Source organism: Caretta caretta, chromosome 1 (assembly GCF_965140235.1).
Source record: "Caretta caretta isolate rCarCar2 chromosome 1, rCarCar1.hap1, whole genome shotgun sequence".
Taxonomy (NCBI): domain Eukaryota; kingdom Metazoa; phylum Chordata; order Testudines; family Cheloniidae; genus Caretta; species Caretta caretta.
Genome location: NC_134206.1, coordinates 188,996,866 through 189,014,955, shown reverse-complemented (window position 1 = coordinate 189,014,955; position 18,090 = coordinate 188,996,866). Strand labels below are relative to the sequence as shown.

The window sequence follows — 18,090 nt, the reverse complement described above, 5'->3', positions numbered from 1 at the left end:
AATTTACGAGGAGAAGCTGAGGGAACTGGTCTTATTTAGTCTGCAGAGGAGAAGAGTGAGGGGGGATTTGATAGCAGCCTTCAACTACTTAAAATGGGGTTCCAAAGAGGATGGAACTCAGCTGTTCTCAGTGGTGGCAAATGACAGAACAAGGAGCAATTGTCTCAAGTTGCTCAAGTTGGGGAGGTCTAGGTTGGATATTAGGAAAAACTATTTCACTAGGAAGATGGTGAAGCACTGGAATGGGTTACCTAGGGAGGTGGTAGAATCTCTATCCTTTGGGGTTTTTAAGGCCCGGCTTGACACAGCCCTGGCTGGGATGATTTAGTTGGTCCTGCTTTGAGCAGGTGGTTGGACTAGTTGACCTCCTGAGGTCTCTTCCCACCCTAAGCTTCTGTGATTCTATGACCTCGTGCTCAGGGCAGAGACCTGATGTATTGGCAAACTCTGGGTCTCCACACAGGCTTGTGGCCTCTTATCACTCAACCCCCTCTTCCACCTTGTATGTTGGGAGTTCTGGGGAGAGAAGTTTTCACAACTGAGCTGAGTCTCTGGGGTAGACAGGGCAGTTATTGTTTGGTTCTAAAGCTCTGTACCCTTGCTGGAACCTGGCATGTGAGAGCAGGGGGTGAGAATTATAGTGCACCTCCCCAGTGTATCACTGATAAAGTGCCAATTAAACCCATCCCATGTGCCTGTCCTTCATGTGGCTGCTTGTCCTGGTCAAAGGATTATAAAGTTTGGGTCAGTCTGGCAGGGGGAAAAGAATCTGAAAATCTCATTCCAAGCTTCCATTACTGTGTGATAGAAAATTTTCCTTTGCTTGAATACTTCTGTGATATTATCAGCTACAGAATATCATGCACCTGAAATAACATTGTATCTTGAAACCTGGCAAATTCACATATCTTATTTCTAGTAGATGATGAATCATTCCAAAAACTGTCCATTTAGCAACATATGTCACCTTAGATGATAAGTGAGTCTGCACAGAGACAAACAATCCATTAAATGTTTGATGCTAGAAATCCAAGAGGTATTCTGCAAAGCAGTTCTTGATATCCCCTGCTTCACTGTCCTCAGAGATACTAGACATTTGCAAATTAAATCTTTTAGTATGATATGCCTGATACCTGCCCATATGATTCCATAATGATTTAACATTGGGTATTGCCCACATATTCAGGGTCTTCCTGATCACCATATTTGGGGTCGGGAAGAAATTTTTCCCCCAGGTCAGATTGGCAGAGTCCCGGTGGGTGTTTTGCCTTCCTCAGCAGCATGAGGCAATTAAAGAGAACTAAAGTAAATGGTGGATTCTCTGTAACTTGATGTCTACACTCTACCATTCTTTTGAATTGAATACTGTGGGGTTATAGAATTTAATAAATAAAAGAGAGAGAGTCTTTGAGTAGTATGGACCGGGGAAAATTAGTTTTCAGGTGAGATTTTGAGGACAGATGAAGAGCTGTTACTTTATAACTACTTTTTATTAAGCTGATGAAATGGAGAGATATAGCAGAGCATCAGGTTTAAGGAATTTTGAGGGCAATATGACCTTGCTAATTTTCCCATCAGCCTGAAGTTGTATTGACTTTACTCACATAAGAAATGATGCTCAACTTCAAAATGAAATATTTAAACAAACTTTTCCATTTCTTTGAATCATGTGATTTCAAATGAATAAACCTGAATGGGGACAGTAACATTCCTAAGATCAGCTCAAGGTAAATAATTTTTGTAGGAGCAATGTGAAGTTTTAAAAACTTAAAATGGGTATTTTTTTAAATATCAGTGGGCAATCAATATTAAATATCAGGATTAGTTACAAACGAACAATGGAAAATTGTTAATGCATCAGGAAGTTTCTTCCAAAGTGCCTGCATACATGTGTGTTATGCAGAACTTAAACCACTTTGAAAAGTGTGTTTACATATTATTGTTGATAAATACTTCTATTATAGGAATTTTCTATTAAATTCCGAGGATATGAACTCTCAGAATGTGTGCTCAATATTCTTTAAAAGTCATAGTGTGTGTGCACAATAGATTATGTATTCTAAATCCTGAGTCTAGGAAAGCTGCATGCTACATGAATATACATGGGCTTGTAAATTGCTATTTTATGACTTGCCACTTTTCCAAATCCATAGTAAAGAATAGATTGTACAGTTTTAGGCACAGCTCTGTACTGGAAATGTTGTAGAGCTACACCATGGAGGCATTCTGCCTCAGAGGGCAAGAATGCCTCCCAGAGCTCCACAGCACATAGGGAAGTGCTCAAACTGCTCCATTCCTTTTGGGAGTACAGCTTACTTTCCCGCATATGGCCTGCCAGTTTTCCTCCCTTCCATTTTTGTGGCACCGTGTGCTCTCTTGGGGAAGTAAGAAGGGATAGGTCTCTGCAATTCACTTGAGTGCAGAGAGTACAGTTCTGCCCACCCATTAGGTGTGTGATATTCCAAGTCCTTCCTGCTCTCACACACACACTACACCTACGTGAGGCACAGCCAGAATTTTACCCTAAAATACTTTTCAAAACATTTTATAAATGTAGTCAGTAGATAAAGGAGCTCTCTACATTTCTGGTTGAAGGAGGTTGATGTTAGTAAGCTACAGTAATGTTATTCCCTTTTGTCCCATAGCCTCCTGCGATATCTACACCACATAATGTAGCTCGCTTGATTCTTTTCAAGTCTCTCATAGTAGTGAATAGTTTAACAATAAAAGTTTTTCAATTATTCTTTTACATAATTTGTGATTGAGTCAAAAATGTTAGGCTTGTGCAGAGGCCACCATTTTGCAACTAATGCCATATTTCCCTTACCTACTAAGGTTGCCACCTCTGAAGTAGAAAAAAGAGGACATCTGGGATGACCATGAGCCTATAAAATTGGACAGCTGGTAGTGCATACTGTGCACCTTGACAGATATTCCTTTTTTGAGGGACTATCCTTGGAAAACAATGCACAGGTGACAGGCAATCCTGTTACCTACCAGCAATTGCTTTCTGAATTCAGGTTATGACTTTATCTTAGATTTTAAAATGAGGAAGAATATACTTTTAAGCTTCCATTTAAAAAATATATTTTATATCATAGCCACATGTGCTAGGCACTTCATAATAGACATAGGAAGACATGCACCCTACCCCAGTGAGCTTACTGTCTACAGGGACATGCTGACGGTAATACAGATGTGCGGTAGTTTGATTTAGGTATGTGGCCATTATAGTGGTTCAGTAAATGGTTTTTATGTATAATAAGTATGAAAGGTATAAGCTAGTGAATATTATTCTTATTAAGGATGGGTAGCCAGTTCAGCAAAAAGGGTCAGGCCCGCACAAAGTTTTAGAGTGTAAACAATTTTCACATTATTTTTAAATTGTCTAAACTCTGCACTTCTGGAGTCTCAGTGCAACCAGAAGTGCCGACATAGAGCATGTCTACATAGTGCAGCAATGCTCACTAGTGGGTTGTAAATTCTAATGCCCACTAATGTGTTGCAATCTATATAGACCCTGCTGGCATGCACCAAAGTTCTCCAGAGCATGTTCACTGTAATATGTCTACGTGGACCAGTGAGTGTGCCACATGTTGGTGTGCTTTAGAATTCACATCTCACTGAGACACATTGCTGCATGCTGTGTAAGAGACCAATATTTCTGTTGCAGCCAGAAGCCGGAAATGTAAGTCTCATGAGATAACCCCGTTCTCATGAGAGTTCAAGTGTTTTTGCAGAGCCAAGAATTCTGAATAATTTGGATAAGTACGTGAACTTTTGAACACTGATGTAAAATCAACCTCTAGACTTCCTGCAGTTGATGATAGTTCAAGGAATTGGTCAGCATTCTCACCACAAGCTTCATGAATGTTCCTTGCTTTTTCAGCATAAGGAAGCACTTCAAAACCACTGCCAAATAAACCACACCTTGAGAATTTTAAAAATAATTACTGCAAATGTGCTTTGGGAGATAAACCATTAAAACAAAATTGCCTAGCTGATTCTAGTATAGTGAGTGGTGTTTAGTAGGCTTTTCAATTTCCCTATTCTGCTGTTATTAATGTAGATCCCCAAGGGAAAAACTATAAGAGCTTAGATTCTCAAATGAGAAAAATCTAGGTCTCAGCACTGTTGCAAATGAGGTGAATAATTATGAGGCCTCTCTGACCAGATATCATTTTTGCCTTTGGGAAAAACCCAAAGACCTTACAGCAGCCATTATTAATGACACGGATATAATTACTATTAGGAGAAAAGGAAATCTAGCCTCTAAATATCAATTACATATAGCCCAGGGTTCTATCAGAGAGATTCTGCACTAGGCCTTCCCCATTAGCTGCCTTGGTTTGTCTGTCCTCCTAATGGGTTTCTTCAATTATTTAGAGCTAGCTTCTAAAACTTTGTATTTAATAATAAAGTGGTCCAGAGAGCTATTACTGTTATCATTCCTGCTAAACCAAAGATCTCACCGAGAAATATTATGCTGTTTAAGCAATCCTAGTGGACATTATTTAAAGAAAACACACTCAGTGCTTGCTTTTCTAGTGTTCCCTTCTGTAGTCAATACCTTTTTTCTTTTTTTTACCATGACATAAGCATTGCATGACAGTAAGAGACATAAATGTAAAAAAAAGTGCATTTAGTACTTTCGAGTGGGTAATCCAAAAAGTAATGAGGAGTAATCAGCTATTTACATTTGATTGTTATTCCAGTGTGTTTACCTTCTATTGGCAGATTTAAAAATGACTATGACTCTTTGATCATAACTTTTCGTAAGGAAATAAAGATAATGAGCTGTTTTACATTTCATTTCTGGAACTTTACATTAAACCCATAAACCCAATAGATTAGATATTCAAATGTCATACATCTAAAAACTAGTTGTTAGCCACAAGTGTTTTTCACTTGTGATTTAGGCTTGAAAAGTATATGCAAAGACAGGTTACAAATCCATAAATACAGCATTACACAGCTAGTTGGGTACCTCAAAAATAGCAGATGATAGAAGTGGATTTCTGAGAAAAGTTGTGCTCAACTTCCATTCTATCCAAGCGTTAGAAGCCCATACTTAAGAAAAAATAGTTTTCAAATAATTTAGTAACACAGCAAGAATAATATAGTTAACTACACTCATCAGCTGTTAGTGTGAAGAGTTAAGATAAATAGGCTTAAAAATTAAAATATACAGCAGCCTAGTGTCTTTCAGATCACCCTAAGGAACAAAATATAGATGAACATAGGATGAAAAGGACATTTTGGATCTCTGTTAAAGATCTGACACAGCAAATGCTTATAGGAGACTAATATAATCTTTTAAGCAACAGACTAATTGAACATACCAATTTAGACACTGTTGTATTGAGAACTAGTTTCTATTTGTTTTCCTTTTGACATACAGGTGCATTGGCTAGTCGTGGCAGGAACTCACCATCTTGAAAAATCAGGCCACTTATTTAGGTTCCTGAATATGGATTTAAGAGACTCATTCTGGATAGCAAAAAATGGTAGTGTGTCAGTTCCAGAAAGTATAGAGTTAATTACGTAATGGCACAGCTACCAAATAATCATTATATAGACAAGTATAATTTCTTTCCTTACAAATTAAATGTAGTGTTTGGAGACACCCACTATGTTGAAGTCTGCTAAGTAATTAACCTAGGAACTGAATAAGCTTACATAAAGTAAGAACTATCCTGAACCTTGGCCAAAATCTTTATCCTTGAACATAAACCATTTTGAAGACCAAAGGTGGTTCACTGTTTTCATAAAGCGCAAGCGGTTTGTTGCCCCCCAAATCCTCCTTCCCCTGAAACGATCATCATGGATTCATAGATAGAGGCCAGAAGGGGCAATTATGATCACCGAGTCTGATCTCCTGTATAACAGACAGTAGCATTTCACCCAGTAATTCCTATGAGCCCTATAGCTTGTACTTATTTCCAGTTTTAATATTATGTCTTTGTCTAAACTAAAGCACATTCTAGTATGTTACCTTCTTCCTGTGTAGTTTCCTATAGACTTCATTCAAATTGCCTCTTAACCTTCTGTCCCCACCCCAACTCCATCAGTGTTCAGTTCTTTTCAGTTCCACTGACCTAATCCAGCTCTCTTCACACAGGCAGCTCAATTTGTTTTGGTTTTTAAGTCCTCCCTTGTACCCTAAGCCCAGTGACACCATTTTCCATTTCACTGTGCTTCTTTTTCTGGTTCATCTTCAAACCTCTCCAGTTTCATAGACCTAAATTCTGGATTTCCCCTAGGAGACCCCTTCTTTTTCCGATATCCAAGTAGGGCCATTTTAGTGTCTTGGTATTATAGAATCAGCTGCTACCATAAAAATCTCATAATTTCAAATTCTCACCCACCATCATGTGTTCACAATGTGTTCTGATGTGCCAGTGACCTGAGGAAGTTTGGAGTTTTTGAATATGCTAACATTATGATGTAAAAGAAAGAACTGTAGGAACAAAGACCCGAAAATAAGGCTCATTGGATCCAGGTGGTTAGAGCCAGCCCGAGGGCTAATTTATTCAAAGAATGAAGAGTGGGGATCAAATTTTGGGACGTGAAAAGCACCCAGTTTATTTGGAGTGAGGGAGGCACAAGATTGGGAAGCTGAGCAAGGTGAGACAAGATCTCAGAAGATAAACTGATAAACATCCTGACTTGTCCATACTGAATCAAGACTCTTAATTGTCTGAGGTGTGCCTGTTATTCTAATACTTACTGTCAAGAAACTAAAACCATTGCCATCCAAGGTATTTCCTCCCAGTTTGCCCCAGTTCTTCACTTCAGTGATTTTACTACTTCAGTAGATTGGACGTACTGCAAGAACAGTGGCGAAAGACCCCTGTTCTCCTGAATCTAGTTTTGCAGCCAGAAACTCCCCCTCGTATAGGACAAATTGTTATCATTTCACCCTGTAATATTTTTCATCCCCAGTAACAGACTAGGTAACTACATGAACACATCTTAGATTAAGCAGTGATGCCAAAAGCAAATGTGTTAAGCCGGAAGCCTGCTCTTTCATATCCAAAACAATTATACAGCGGGCTGGGGATATAGGACTCAGAAAAGAAAGATGAGATCTTCCAGAGTGAGTCATTCCCTTTTCGATGTAACAAAATGAAACATTTTATAGCACAGTATATTTTTAAATAAAAGAATAGACTTGTTAAATTATTTTTGTTAGTGCAAGATTATGCATTAAATAGGATTTCACCTTTAAAGGCTTGGTTCGGTTAACCAACTCAAGCACTTAGGAAAGCTGCTGACTCAGTATAATGAAAGAACTTTCATGTAATTCTGTTACGATTTAAATCAAAAAAGATAATGCTGTTGATTTAAAGAGATAGTGTATAGAAAACTCTCTTTTGTAAAGCATTTATTTATTTATTTATTTATTTAAAAATGCATTGGTATTAATAATTTCAAAGTGCCCTTTCTCAATGCTTTTGTCAGGGAGACTGAGTTAACAACCTATTATTATGTACTCCTCTCTGAGTTGTTACTAGCTTTATGGTCTTTTGCGGGAATACACCTGCTTCTCATAAAAACATTTATGTTGCTGCAGAAATTGATGCCTCCTGTATTTGCAGTGACCTTGTACAAGCTACATTGATTTTAAACCTGGAGAGAAAAGGATTTCTCAATAAAATGATCATGTCTCCCTTTATACACCGCCACAAATACTAGTATGGTATAGCATTGTAGTAGCCATGCTGCTGAACTAATAGTTAAGGAGGCACTTCCATTTTAAACATCTGGTTTCATGTATGTATACGTTTCCTAAAAACAATCCTTTCATCTGAAGTTTTCCACACTTTTTGCTCAGCTCAAAGTTGTTTTCTCTGAGTTTTGTAAGATTCAGATGGGGCACTTTTGAGTTTTATAAACACACAAAACCTTGGATTCCCCTGCTTTAAAAGAAAAAAAAATCAGGGTTTGGTTTGGCTTTTTAGGGAGGAAGTTGCGGGGAGATTGTTTTTTGAAACACACACTTAGCTAACTTTAAAGTGGCTTATTTTTCAAGCTTCACACTTGCTGAATGGACTTACTCCTGTAAGGAGAAAAAATTCCTTTGAGATGTCTAAAGAAACGTAATTTATCAATAATGAGCCAAATTTATCAGTGATGTAACTCCAGAGTCTACAGTGGAGTTATACCAGGGATGAATTTGGCCCTGTGAAGCTAACCGAATTACAAAATCATGCATTTGATATCTACTGTGTGTGATAATTTACTGGTTTGTAAACAGTGTATTGAGATTTGTGTAGCTGGAGGTGTCTGCATAATGAAATGCATTAAATTGAATCTCTCAGGGTCCTCCCTACATATTGGTCAGAATCTATACACCTGAACTCCCTTACTATATTTATTGGAATGATTGCACATTAAATTCAAACTTCAATCATTCTAGGAATTTGTGCTATATACCCTACAAAGCATATAAACTTTGAAACCACCAGCAAGAACTCTGGAAGAAACTCTCTTAGTGCCCTCAAATCACTTTAAGATGACATCAGAAGAAGCTGCCTTTGCCCATACATTTCAGATTTTCTGTACATTACGTGTAGGGCCATACAGCTAAGATCTCTGTGATAATGGAAAAAATAACAGTTAAACAGAAAAGGACTACTAGACTAGATAACCTACCTGTCAATGCAGTAATTCCTTATAATGTATAAAAACAACGAAGAGTCTGGTGGCACCTTAAAGACTAACAGATTTATTTGGGCATAAGCTTTCATGGATAAAAAAACCCACTTCTTCAGATGCATGGAGTAAAAATTACAGAAACAGGCATAAATATATATTAGCACATGAAGAGAAGGGAGTTACCTTACAAGTTGTTTTGTCCAGTCTAGTTTTAGATGTCACAAAAGACTGGGCTTCCATCTTTTCTTTTTCGAGACAATTCCAGAGCCAAACAGGAAGTTTCTGCTAATATTTAGCCTAAATTGTACTTCTCATTACTTTTCACTGTCCTATATAATTCTTTTCCCTGTTATCTTCACCACTCTTAGCAAGACGGGAGATAATATAATATAGGACCACAGTTTATATTGGTAGTTAGCAAAATCTACGCAACATGGTAGATTAAGTTTTTGCTTTATATTTCAGAGGTAGTGACTCCCAATTATACTCACAAGTTGTATTGCTATTGCAATGTATATTAACATTTTTTCAACATGATTCTAGATTAACATTTACTACTTTTCTACGGAAAGGAAGATGTCTGAGCTAAATAATTTCATATTCAAAAAAAGCAAAGTTAAAAATGAAATGTTAATCATACAAAAAACCATGGGGACAGATTTTTCTGTATTACAGCATATAAATCTGGAATAATTCCATTTGCATCAGTGGAGTTACTCCAGATTTGTATCAGCATAACTCAAAAGAATTGGACCTATTATTATCAATAAAAGTACTTGGTTCTGGCTGCTTAAGTAGCCAATTTAAAAGAGAGACATTTAGAGTTCACTTGGTACGCTCTACTCAATTCAGAGTTCTCTTCTGTGTGTTTATCAACCATCAGAAAGTAGCCAACTTAGCATTAATTATGTCTTGTTGCTGGATAATATTGAAGCACTAGGGAGCTTCTCCATAGCTTAGCAGGTAGGAATAGTCTCTCTGGCAAAGGAAAACAAGAAGGTATTCATAAATCTGCAGTGCTGAGAAAGTAAAAAGGTTATATTGGTGTGGATGTTTAAAGATAGACAACTAATGATCTCAAAAGCAGCCCAGTCATTCTCAGGTGTCCTCCCACCTTGAAAGCCTAGAATATATTAAAAGGGAGTTAAATGAGGTCTATATTACAGAATGTCTTTGAAGCAGTATAACAGTTTTCAAAAAGGCAGGCATAGAAATGCACACAGTATATAGAGCAGCTAAAATTCTTTATCACAGCTGTAGGGTAATGGGATCCTGAAAACTGGTACAGTAGTAGAGGTGGGTTCAAAATCCTCAATCCAACTACCCATGAACATTGTGGGGATATAGAAATCAGACAAGCATGTACAGATGCACAAATGAAACAAGTTACACTTGTCATAGGCACCAATAGAATATCCTGACTTTTGTGCATCTCTCACTTACTTTTGTAGTATTTTGTAATTTGTTTGCATTGATACCCATTTGAATATTAACAGTATACATGGAATTGTGCCCTCACATTAAAACTATGATGCTTTTGTAAGTCAAACTACAGTACCTGCTATATCACAACTTCCATTTTGGATTCCTTCCTCTGAAGAGTGAATCTTCATTGTTATATTTAAAATTTGGTTTTAGCTTTAAATGCTTCCTTAAGTTTAAAATGTCTCCTGATTTGAGGTTGAAATAAAGAAACTGAAAACTTGTTAGGCCCTGCCATGTGGGAATGCGTCAGTTTATATGCACAGCCTTATTATAATTACATGAATTGATATTGCTAGTAGGCTAATGTAAGTTAGAAGTCTCCCATCCATTTGTCACAGCAACTTAGAGAACTGTCAGCTATTTGGCTTGGAGCATTTTTAAAAGTTACTTGAGCTATCCCTTTTTGTTATCTTCCTTCTAGGGTTTTTCATTTGCAATTTGAAAACTTTATTAACCAGTGACCTACTTTTCATCTTTACCTAGAAGTACTCTGTCTACAAAGCACAATATTATGTGGGTTTTGTCTCAGGTGTGCTGCTGAAAAAGTTGCTGAAAAGATAAGCCAAAAACAGTTAGGAAAAGTAGACAGGAAAATATTTGAGTCATAACATTAAGATTTTTTTTTCTGAATTGTGTCAGACTTCCCAAAAAACTCTACATTGGGATGAAATGTGGCATAAAAATATTACAAGGGGACTGGTTTCTCTTTGAGGAAGTTGGGGTAAAATAAACTGGGTTCATTATGGGAAGTTAGCTTCAACTGCAGCTATGGAACAACCACGATGCTGTAATAAAGTATCTTAAGTATTACTGTCTGTCATGCTAAAAATTAATTCTTCCCCTCCGGTGCTTTGATGAACCTTTAGTTAAAGTACTCATGGTTCTGAACTCAAAATTTACTCCAAAATTATGAGTTTCACTTTCAATACTAGGTTCAAAATCTCCTCACACATATCTTCTTTTTGGTGGTTTTCCGGAAATTTAAGAGTGCACAAGTGCTTTATAAGGAACTCCTCTGTCAGCTTTCCTTCTCTCGTATTAAACTATCCTCCTGTCTCATGTTTTCAAGCAAGCATGTGCATATGTATAAAAATGTAGTGCTCACACCTGAAAACTCTTATTCAACTGAGTTGTTCACCAGAGTAGGGGTATGTCTACACTACGAAATTAGGTCGAATTTATAGAAGTCGGTTTTTTAGCAATCGGTTTAATATATTCGAGTGTGTGTGTCCCCACAGAAAATGCTCTAAGTGCATTAAGTGCATTAACTCGGCGGAGCGCTTCCACAGTACCGAGGCAAGCGTCGACTTCCGGAGCGTTGCACTGTGGGTAGCTATCCCACAGTTCCCGCAGTCTCCGCTGCCCATTGGAATTCTGGGTTGAGATCCCAATGCCTGATGGGGCTAAAACATTGTCGCGGGTGGTTCTGGGTACATATCGTCAGCCCCCCGTTCCCTCCCTCCCCCCGTGAAAGCAAGGGCAGACAATCATTTCGCGCCTTTTTTCCTGAGTTACCTGTGCAGACGCCATACCATGGCAAGCATGGAGCCCGCTCAGGTAACCGTCACCCTATGTCTCCTGGGTGCTGGCAGACGCGGTACGGCATTGCTACACAGTAGCAGCAACCCCTTGCCTTGTGGCAGCAGACGGTACAGTACGACTGGTAGCCGTCATCGTCATGTCTGAGGTGCTCCTGGTCGCCTCTGTGAGGTCGATCAGGAGCGCCTGGGCAGACATGGGCACAGGGACTAAATTTGGAGTGACTTGACCAGGTCATTCTCTTTAGTCCTGCAGTCAGTCCTATTGAACCGTCTTATGGTGAGCGGGCAGGCGATACGGACTGCTAGCAGTCGTACTGTACCATCTTCTGCTGAGCAGCCATGAGATGTGGATAGCATGCAGTCCTTCTGCACCGTCTGCTGCCAGCCAAAGATGTAAAAGATAGATGGAGTGGATCAAAACAAGAAATAGACGAGATTTGTTTTGTAGTCATTTGCTTCCCCCCCTCCCCTGTCTAGGGGACTCATTCTTCTAGATCACACTGCAGTCACTTACAGAGAAGGTGCAGCGAGGTAAATCTAGCCATGTATCAATCAGAGGCCAGGCTAACCTTCTTGTTCCAATAAGGACAATAACTTAGGTGCACCATTTCTTATTGGAACCCTCCGTGAAGTCCTGCCTGAAATACTCCTTGATGTAAAGCCACCCCCTTTGTTGATTTTAGCTCCCTGAAGCCAACCCTGTAAGCGCCCCTCCCAGCGTCAGAGCAATGGCAAACAATCGGGCATCTGAGAGTGCTGTCCAGAGCAGTCACAATGGAGCACTCTGATGGGGCTAAAACATTGTCGCGGGTGGTTCTGGGTACATGTCGTCAGGCCCCCGTTCCCTCCCTCCCTCCGTGAAAGCAAGGGCAGACAATCATTTCGCGCCTTTTTTCCTGAGTTACCTGTGCAGACGCCATACCACAGCAAGCATGGAGCCCGCTCAGGTAACCGTCACCCTATGTCTCCTGGGTGCTGGCAGACGCGGTACGGCTTTGCTGCACAGTAGCAGCAACCCCTTGCCTTCTGGCAGCAGACGGTGCAATACGATTGGTAGTCGTCCTCGTCGTGTCCGAGGTGCTCCTGGCCACGTCGGCTGGGAGCGCCTGGGCAGACATGGGCGCAGGGACTAAATTTGGAGTGACTTGACCAGGTCATTCTCTTTAGTCCTGCAGTCAGTCCTATTGAACCGTCTTATGGTGAGCGGGCAGGCGATACGGACTGCTAGCAGTCGTACTGTACCATCTTCTGCCAGGCAGGCAAGAGATGAGGATTGCTAGCAGTCGTATTGCACCATCTTCTGCCAGGCAGGCAAGAGATGGGGATGGCTAGCAGTCGTACTGTACCATCTTCTGCCGAGCAGCCATGAGATGTGGATGGCATGCAGTCCTTCTGCACCGTCTGCTGCCAGCCAAAGATGTAAAAGATAGATGGAGTGGGTCAAAACAAGAAATAGACCAGATTTGTTTTGTACTCATTTGCCTCCTCCCCTGTCTAGGGGACTCATTCCTCTAGGTCACACTGCAGTCACTCACAGAGAAGATGCAGCGAGGTAAATCTAGCCATGTATCAATCAGAGGCCAGGCTAACCTCCTTGTTCCAATAACAACGATAACTTAGGTGCACCATTTCTTATTGGAACCCTCCGTGCAGTCCTGCCTGAAATACTCCTTGATGTACAGGCACCCCCTTTGTTGATTTTAGCTCCCTGAAGCCAACCCTGTAAGCCGTGTCGTCAGTTGCCCCTCCCTCCGTCAGAGCAACGGCAGACAATCGTTCCGCGCCTTTTTTCTGTGCGGACGCCATACCAAGGCAAGCATGGAGGCCGCTCAGCTCACTTTGGCAATTAGGAGCACATTAAACACCACACGCATTATCCAGCAGTATATGCAGCACCAGAACATGGCAACGCAATACCGGGCGAGGAGGCGACGTCAGCGCGGTCCCGTGAGTGATCAGGACATGGACACAGATTTCTCTGAAAGCATGGGCCCTGACAATGCATGCATCATGGTGCTAATGGGGCAGGTTCATGCTGTGGAACGCCGATTCTGGGCTCGGGAAACAAGCACAGACTGGTGGGACCGCATAGTGTTGCAGGTCTGGGACGATTCCCAGTGGCTACGAAACTTTCGCATGCGTAAGGGCACTTTCATGGAACTTTGTGACTTGCTTTCCCCTGCCCTGAAGCGCATGAATACCAAGATGAGAGCAGCCCTCACAGTTGAGAAGCGAGTGGCGATAGCCCTGTGGAAGCTTGCAACGCCAGACAGCTACCGGTCAGCTGGGAATCAATTTGGAGTGGGCAAATCTACTGTGGGGGCTGCTGTGATGCAAGTAGCCCACGCAATCAAAGATCTGCTGATATCAAGGGTAGTGACCCTGGGAAATGTGCAGGTCATAGTGGATGGCTTTGCTGCAATGGGATTCCCTAACTGTGGTGGGGCTATAGATGGAACCCATATCCCTATCTTGGCACCGGAGCACCAAGCCGGCGAGTACATAAACCGCAAGGGGTACTTTTCGATAGTGCTGCAAGCTCTGGTGGATCACAAGGGACGTTTCACCAACATCAACGTGGGATGGCCGGGAAAGGTGCATGATGCTCGCATCTTCAGGAACTCTGGTTTGTTTCAAAAGCTGCAGGAAGGGACTTTATTCCCAGACCAGAAAATAACTGTTGGGGATGTTGAAATGCCTATATGTATCCTTGGGGACCCAGCCTACCCCTTAATGCCATGGCTCATGAAGCCGTACACAGGCAGCCTGGACAGTAGTCAGGAGCTGTTCAACTACAGGCTGAGCAAGTGCAGAATGGTGGTAGAATGTGCATTTGGATGTTTAAAGGCGCGCTGGCGCAGTTTACTGACTCACTTAGACCTCAGCGAAACCAATATTCCCACTGTTATTACTGCTTGCTGTGTGCTCCACAATATCTGTGAGAGTAAGGGGGAGACGTTTATGGCGGGGTGGGAGGTTGAGGCAAATCGCCTAGCTGCTGGTTACGCGCAGCCAGACACCAGGGCTGTTAGAAGAGCATAGGAGGGCGCGGTACGCATCAGAGAAGCTTTGAAAACCAGTTTCATGACTGGCCAGGCTACGGTGTGAAAGTTCTGTTTGTTTCTCCTTGATGAACCCCCCCGCCCCTTGGTTCACTCTACTTCCCTGTAAGCTAACCACCCTCCCCTCCTTCCTTTAATCATTGCTTGCAGAGGCAATAAAGTCATTTCTGCTTCACAGTCATGCATTCGTTATTCATTCATCACACAAATAGGGGGATGACTACCAAGGTATCCCAGGAGGGGTGGTGGAGGAGGGAAGGAAAATGCCACACAGCACTTTAAGCACAGCACTTTAAAAGTTTACAACTTTAAAATTTATTGAATGACAGCCTTCTTTTTTTTGGGCAATCCTCTGTGGTGGAGTGGCTGGTTGGCCGGAGGCCCCCCCACCGCGTTCTTGGGCGTCTGGGTGTGGAGACTATGGAACTTGGGGAGGAGGGCGGTTGGTTACAGAGGGGCAGCAGTGGCAGTCTGTGCTCCAGCTGCCTTTGCTGCAGCTCAACCATACACTGGAGCATACTGGTTTGGTCCTGCAGCAGCCTCAGCATTGAATCCTGCCTCCTCTCATCACGCTGCCACCACATTAGAGCTTCAGCCCTGTCTTCAGCCCGCCACTTACTCTCTTCAGCCCGCCACTTACTCTCTTCAGCCCTCCACCTCTCCTCCCGGTCATTTTGTGCTTTCCTGCACTCTGACATTATTTGCCTCCACGCATTCGTCTGTGCTCTGTCAGTGTGGGAGGACAGCATGAGCTCGGAGAACATTTCATCGCGAGTGCGTTTTTTTTTCTTTCTAAGCTTCACTAGCCTCTGGGAAGGAGAAGATCCTGTGATCATTGAAACACATGCAGCTGGTGGAGAAAATAAAAGGGACAGCGGTATTTAAAAAGACACATTTTATAAAACAGTCGCTACACTCTTTCAGGGTAAACCTTGCTGTTAACATTACATACATAGCACATGTGCTTTCGTTACAAGGTCGCATTTTGCCTCCTCCCACCGCGTGACTACCCCCTCAACCTTCCCCCCTCCCTGTGGCTAACAGCGGGGAACATTTCTGTTTAGCCACAGGCAAACAGCCCAGCAGGAATGGGCTCCTCTGAGTGTCCCCTGAAGAAAAGCACTCTATTTCAACCAGGTGACCATGAATTATATCTCACTCTCCTGAGGATAACACAGAGAGATAAAGAACGGATGTTGTTTGAATGCCAGCAAACATACACTGCAATGCTTTGTTCTACAGTGATTCCCGAGTACGTGTTACTGGCCTTGAGTGGTAAAGTGTCCTACCATGAAGGACGAAATAAGGCTGCCCTCCCCAGAAACCTTTTGCAAAGGCTTTAGGACTACATCTAGGAGAACCGCAAATGCCGGGGCAAAGTAATCCTTTCACATGCTTGCTTTTAAACCATGTATAGCATTTTAAAAGGTACACTCACCAGAGGTCCCTTCTCCGCCTGCTGGGTCCAGGAGGCAGCCTTGGGTGGGTTCGGGGGGTACTGGCTCCAGGTCTAGGGTGAGAAACAGTTCCTGGCTGTCGGGAAAACCGGTTTCTCCACTTGCTTGCTGTGAGCTATCTACAACCTCCTCCTCATCATCATCTTCTTCGTCCCCAAAACCTACTTCCGTATTGCCTCCATCTCCATTGAAGGAGTCAAACAACACGGCTGGGGTAGTGGTGGCTGAACCCCCTAAAATGGCATGCAGCTCATCATAGAAGCGGCATGTTTGGGGCTCTGACCCAGAGCGGCTGTTCGCCTCTCTGGTTTTCTGGTAGGCTTGCCTCAGCTCCTTCAGTTTCACGCGGCACTGCTTCGTGTCCCTGTTATGGCCTCTGTCCTTCATGCCCTGGGAGATTTTCAGAAAGGTTTTGGCATTTCGAAAACTGGAACGGAGTTCTGATAGCACGGATTCCTCTCCCCAAACAGCGATCAGATCCCGTACCTCCCGTTCGGTCCATGCTGGAGCTCTTTTGCGATTCTGGGACTCCATCATGGTCACCTGTGCTGATGAGCTCTGCATGGTCACCTGCAGCTTGCCACGCTGGCCAAACAGGAAATGAGATTCAAAAGTTCGCGGTTCTTTTCCTGTCTACCTGGCTAGTGCATCTGAGTTGAGAGCGCTGTCCAGAGCGGTCATAATGGAGCACTCTGGGATAGCTCCCGGAGGCCAATACCATCGAATTGTGTCCACAGTACCCCAAATTCGAGCCGGCAACGTCGATTTAAGCGCTAATCCACTTGTCAGGGGTGGAGTAAGGAAATCGATTTTAAGAGCCCTTTAAGTCGAAATAAAGGGCTTCATTGTGTGGACGGGTGCAGGTTTAAATCGATTTAACGCTGCTAAATTCGACCTAAAGTCCTAGTGTAGACCAGGGCTAAGTGTTGGTAGGATTGCACCCAAAGAGCAGTGAGGGGCTGGCGTGGTGAGGGGAGTACAGATCTGTGCAACAGTTAATTTAACAAAGCACATTATTTTCATTAAAATCTATTTATTGAATTATATGTTGTATTCCAAGATAAAGATGAGACAGGAGAACCCAGCTACAGAGTACATGCTGCAGTCTGCACTTATTCATTCTTTACTTTAGAGAGTAGATATGGAGGCATTCTTACCTTAGAACAATGTTTTGTAGTAAAGTTTTCCTAGGAACAAAAAGACATCATAGTGTTTCCTACTGCCTATTGGACTCCATGTTGGGTCGTGTGAAAGGGACTTGTCAGTGCTTTTATTTCATAGAATCATAGGACTGGAAGGGACCTCGACGGGTCATCTAATCCAGTCCCCTGCACTCATGGCAGGACTAAGTATTATCTAGACCATCTCTGAGAGGTGTTTGTCTAACCTGCTCTTAAAAATCTCCAAGATGGAGGTTCCACAGCCTCCCTAGGCAATTTATTCCAGTGCTCAATGACTCTGACAGTTAGAAAGTTTTTGCTAATGTCCAACCTAAACTTCCCTTGCTGCAATTTAAGCCCATTGCTTCTTGTCCTATTCTCAGAGGTTAAGAAGAACAATTTTCCTCCCTCCTCCATGTAACAATCTTGTATTTACTTGAAAACTGTTGAAAACTGTCATGTCCCCTCTCTGTCTTCTCTTTTCCAGACTGTACAAACCCAGTTTTTTCAATCTTTCCTCATAGGTCATGTTTTCTAGACCTTTAATCATTTTTGTTGCTGTTTTCCAGACTTTCTCCAATTTGTCCACATCCTTCCTGAAATGTGGTGCCCAGAACTGGACACAATACTTCTGTTGAGGTCTAATCAGCACAGAGTAGAGCAGAAGAATTACCTTTCATGTCTTGCTTACAACACTCCTGCTAATACATGCCAGAATGATGAT

At 42.1% G+C, this 18,090-nt stretch overlaps 2 protein-coding genes across 6 annotated transcripts in view; one reads left to right on the top strand and one right to left on the bottom strand.

Moving 5' to 3' along the window:
* EPHA6 (EPH receptor A6) overlaps positions 1-18,090 on the top strand; it is an 861,217-nt gene that overhangs the window by 602,605 nt on the left and 240,522 nt on the right. The window lies entirely within an intron of this gene.
* On the bottom strand, positions 14,999-17,104 carry LOC125645071 (uncharacterized). Its single transcript, XM_048870021.2, has 2 exons — positions 16,188-17,104; positions 14,999-15,599 (listed from the first exon to the last, which is right to left on the bottom strand). The coding sequence occupies exons 1-2, from the start codon at positions 16,768-16,770 to the stop codon at positions 15,058-15,060; spliced, it is 1,125 nt and encodes a 374-aa protein (XP_048725978.2). The 5' UTR covers positions 16,771-17,104; the 3' UTR covers positions 14,999-15,057.

What these genes read in the sequence shown, in the direction of transcription:
- LOC125645071 (XM_048870021.2), bottom strand. Translation starts at nt 16,770, where the DNA reads ATGCAGAGCTCATCAGCACAGGTGACCATGATGGAGTCCCAGAATCGC. An exon ending in AGGCGGAGAAGGGACCTCTG is followed by an intron (nt 15,600 to 16,187) that starts GTGAGTGTACCT and finishes TTTCTCCACCAG; the next exon opens with CTGCATGTGTTTCAATGATC.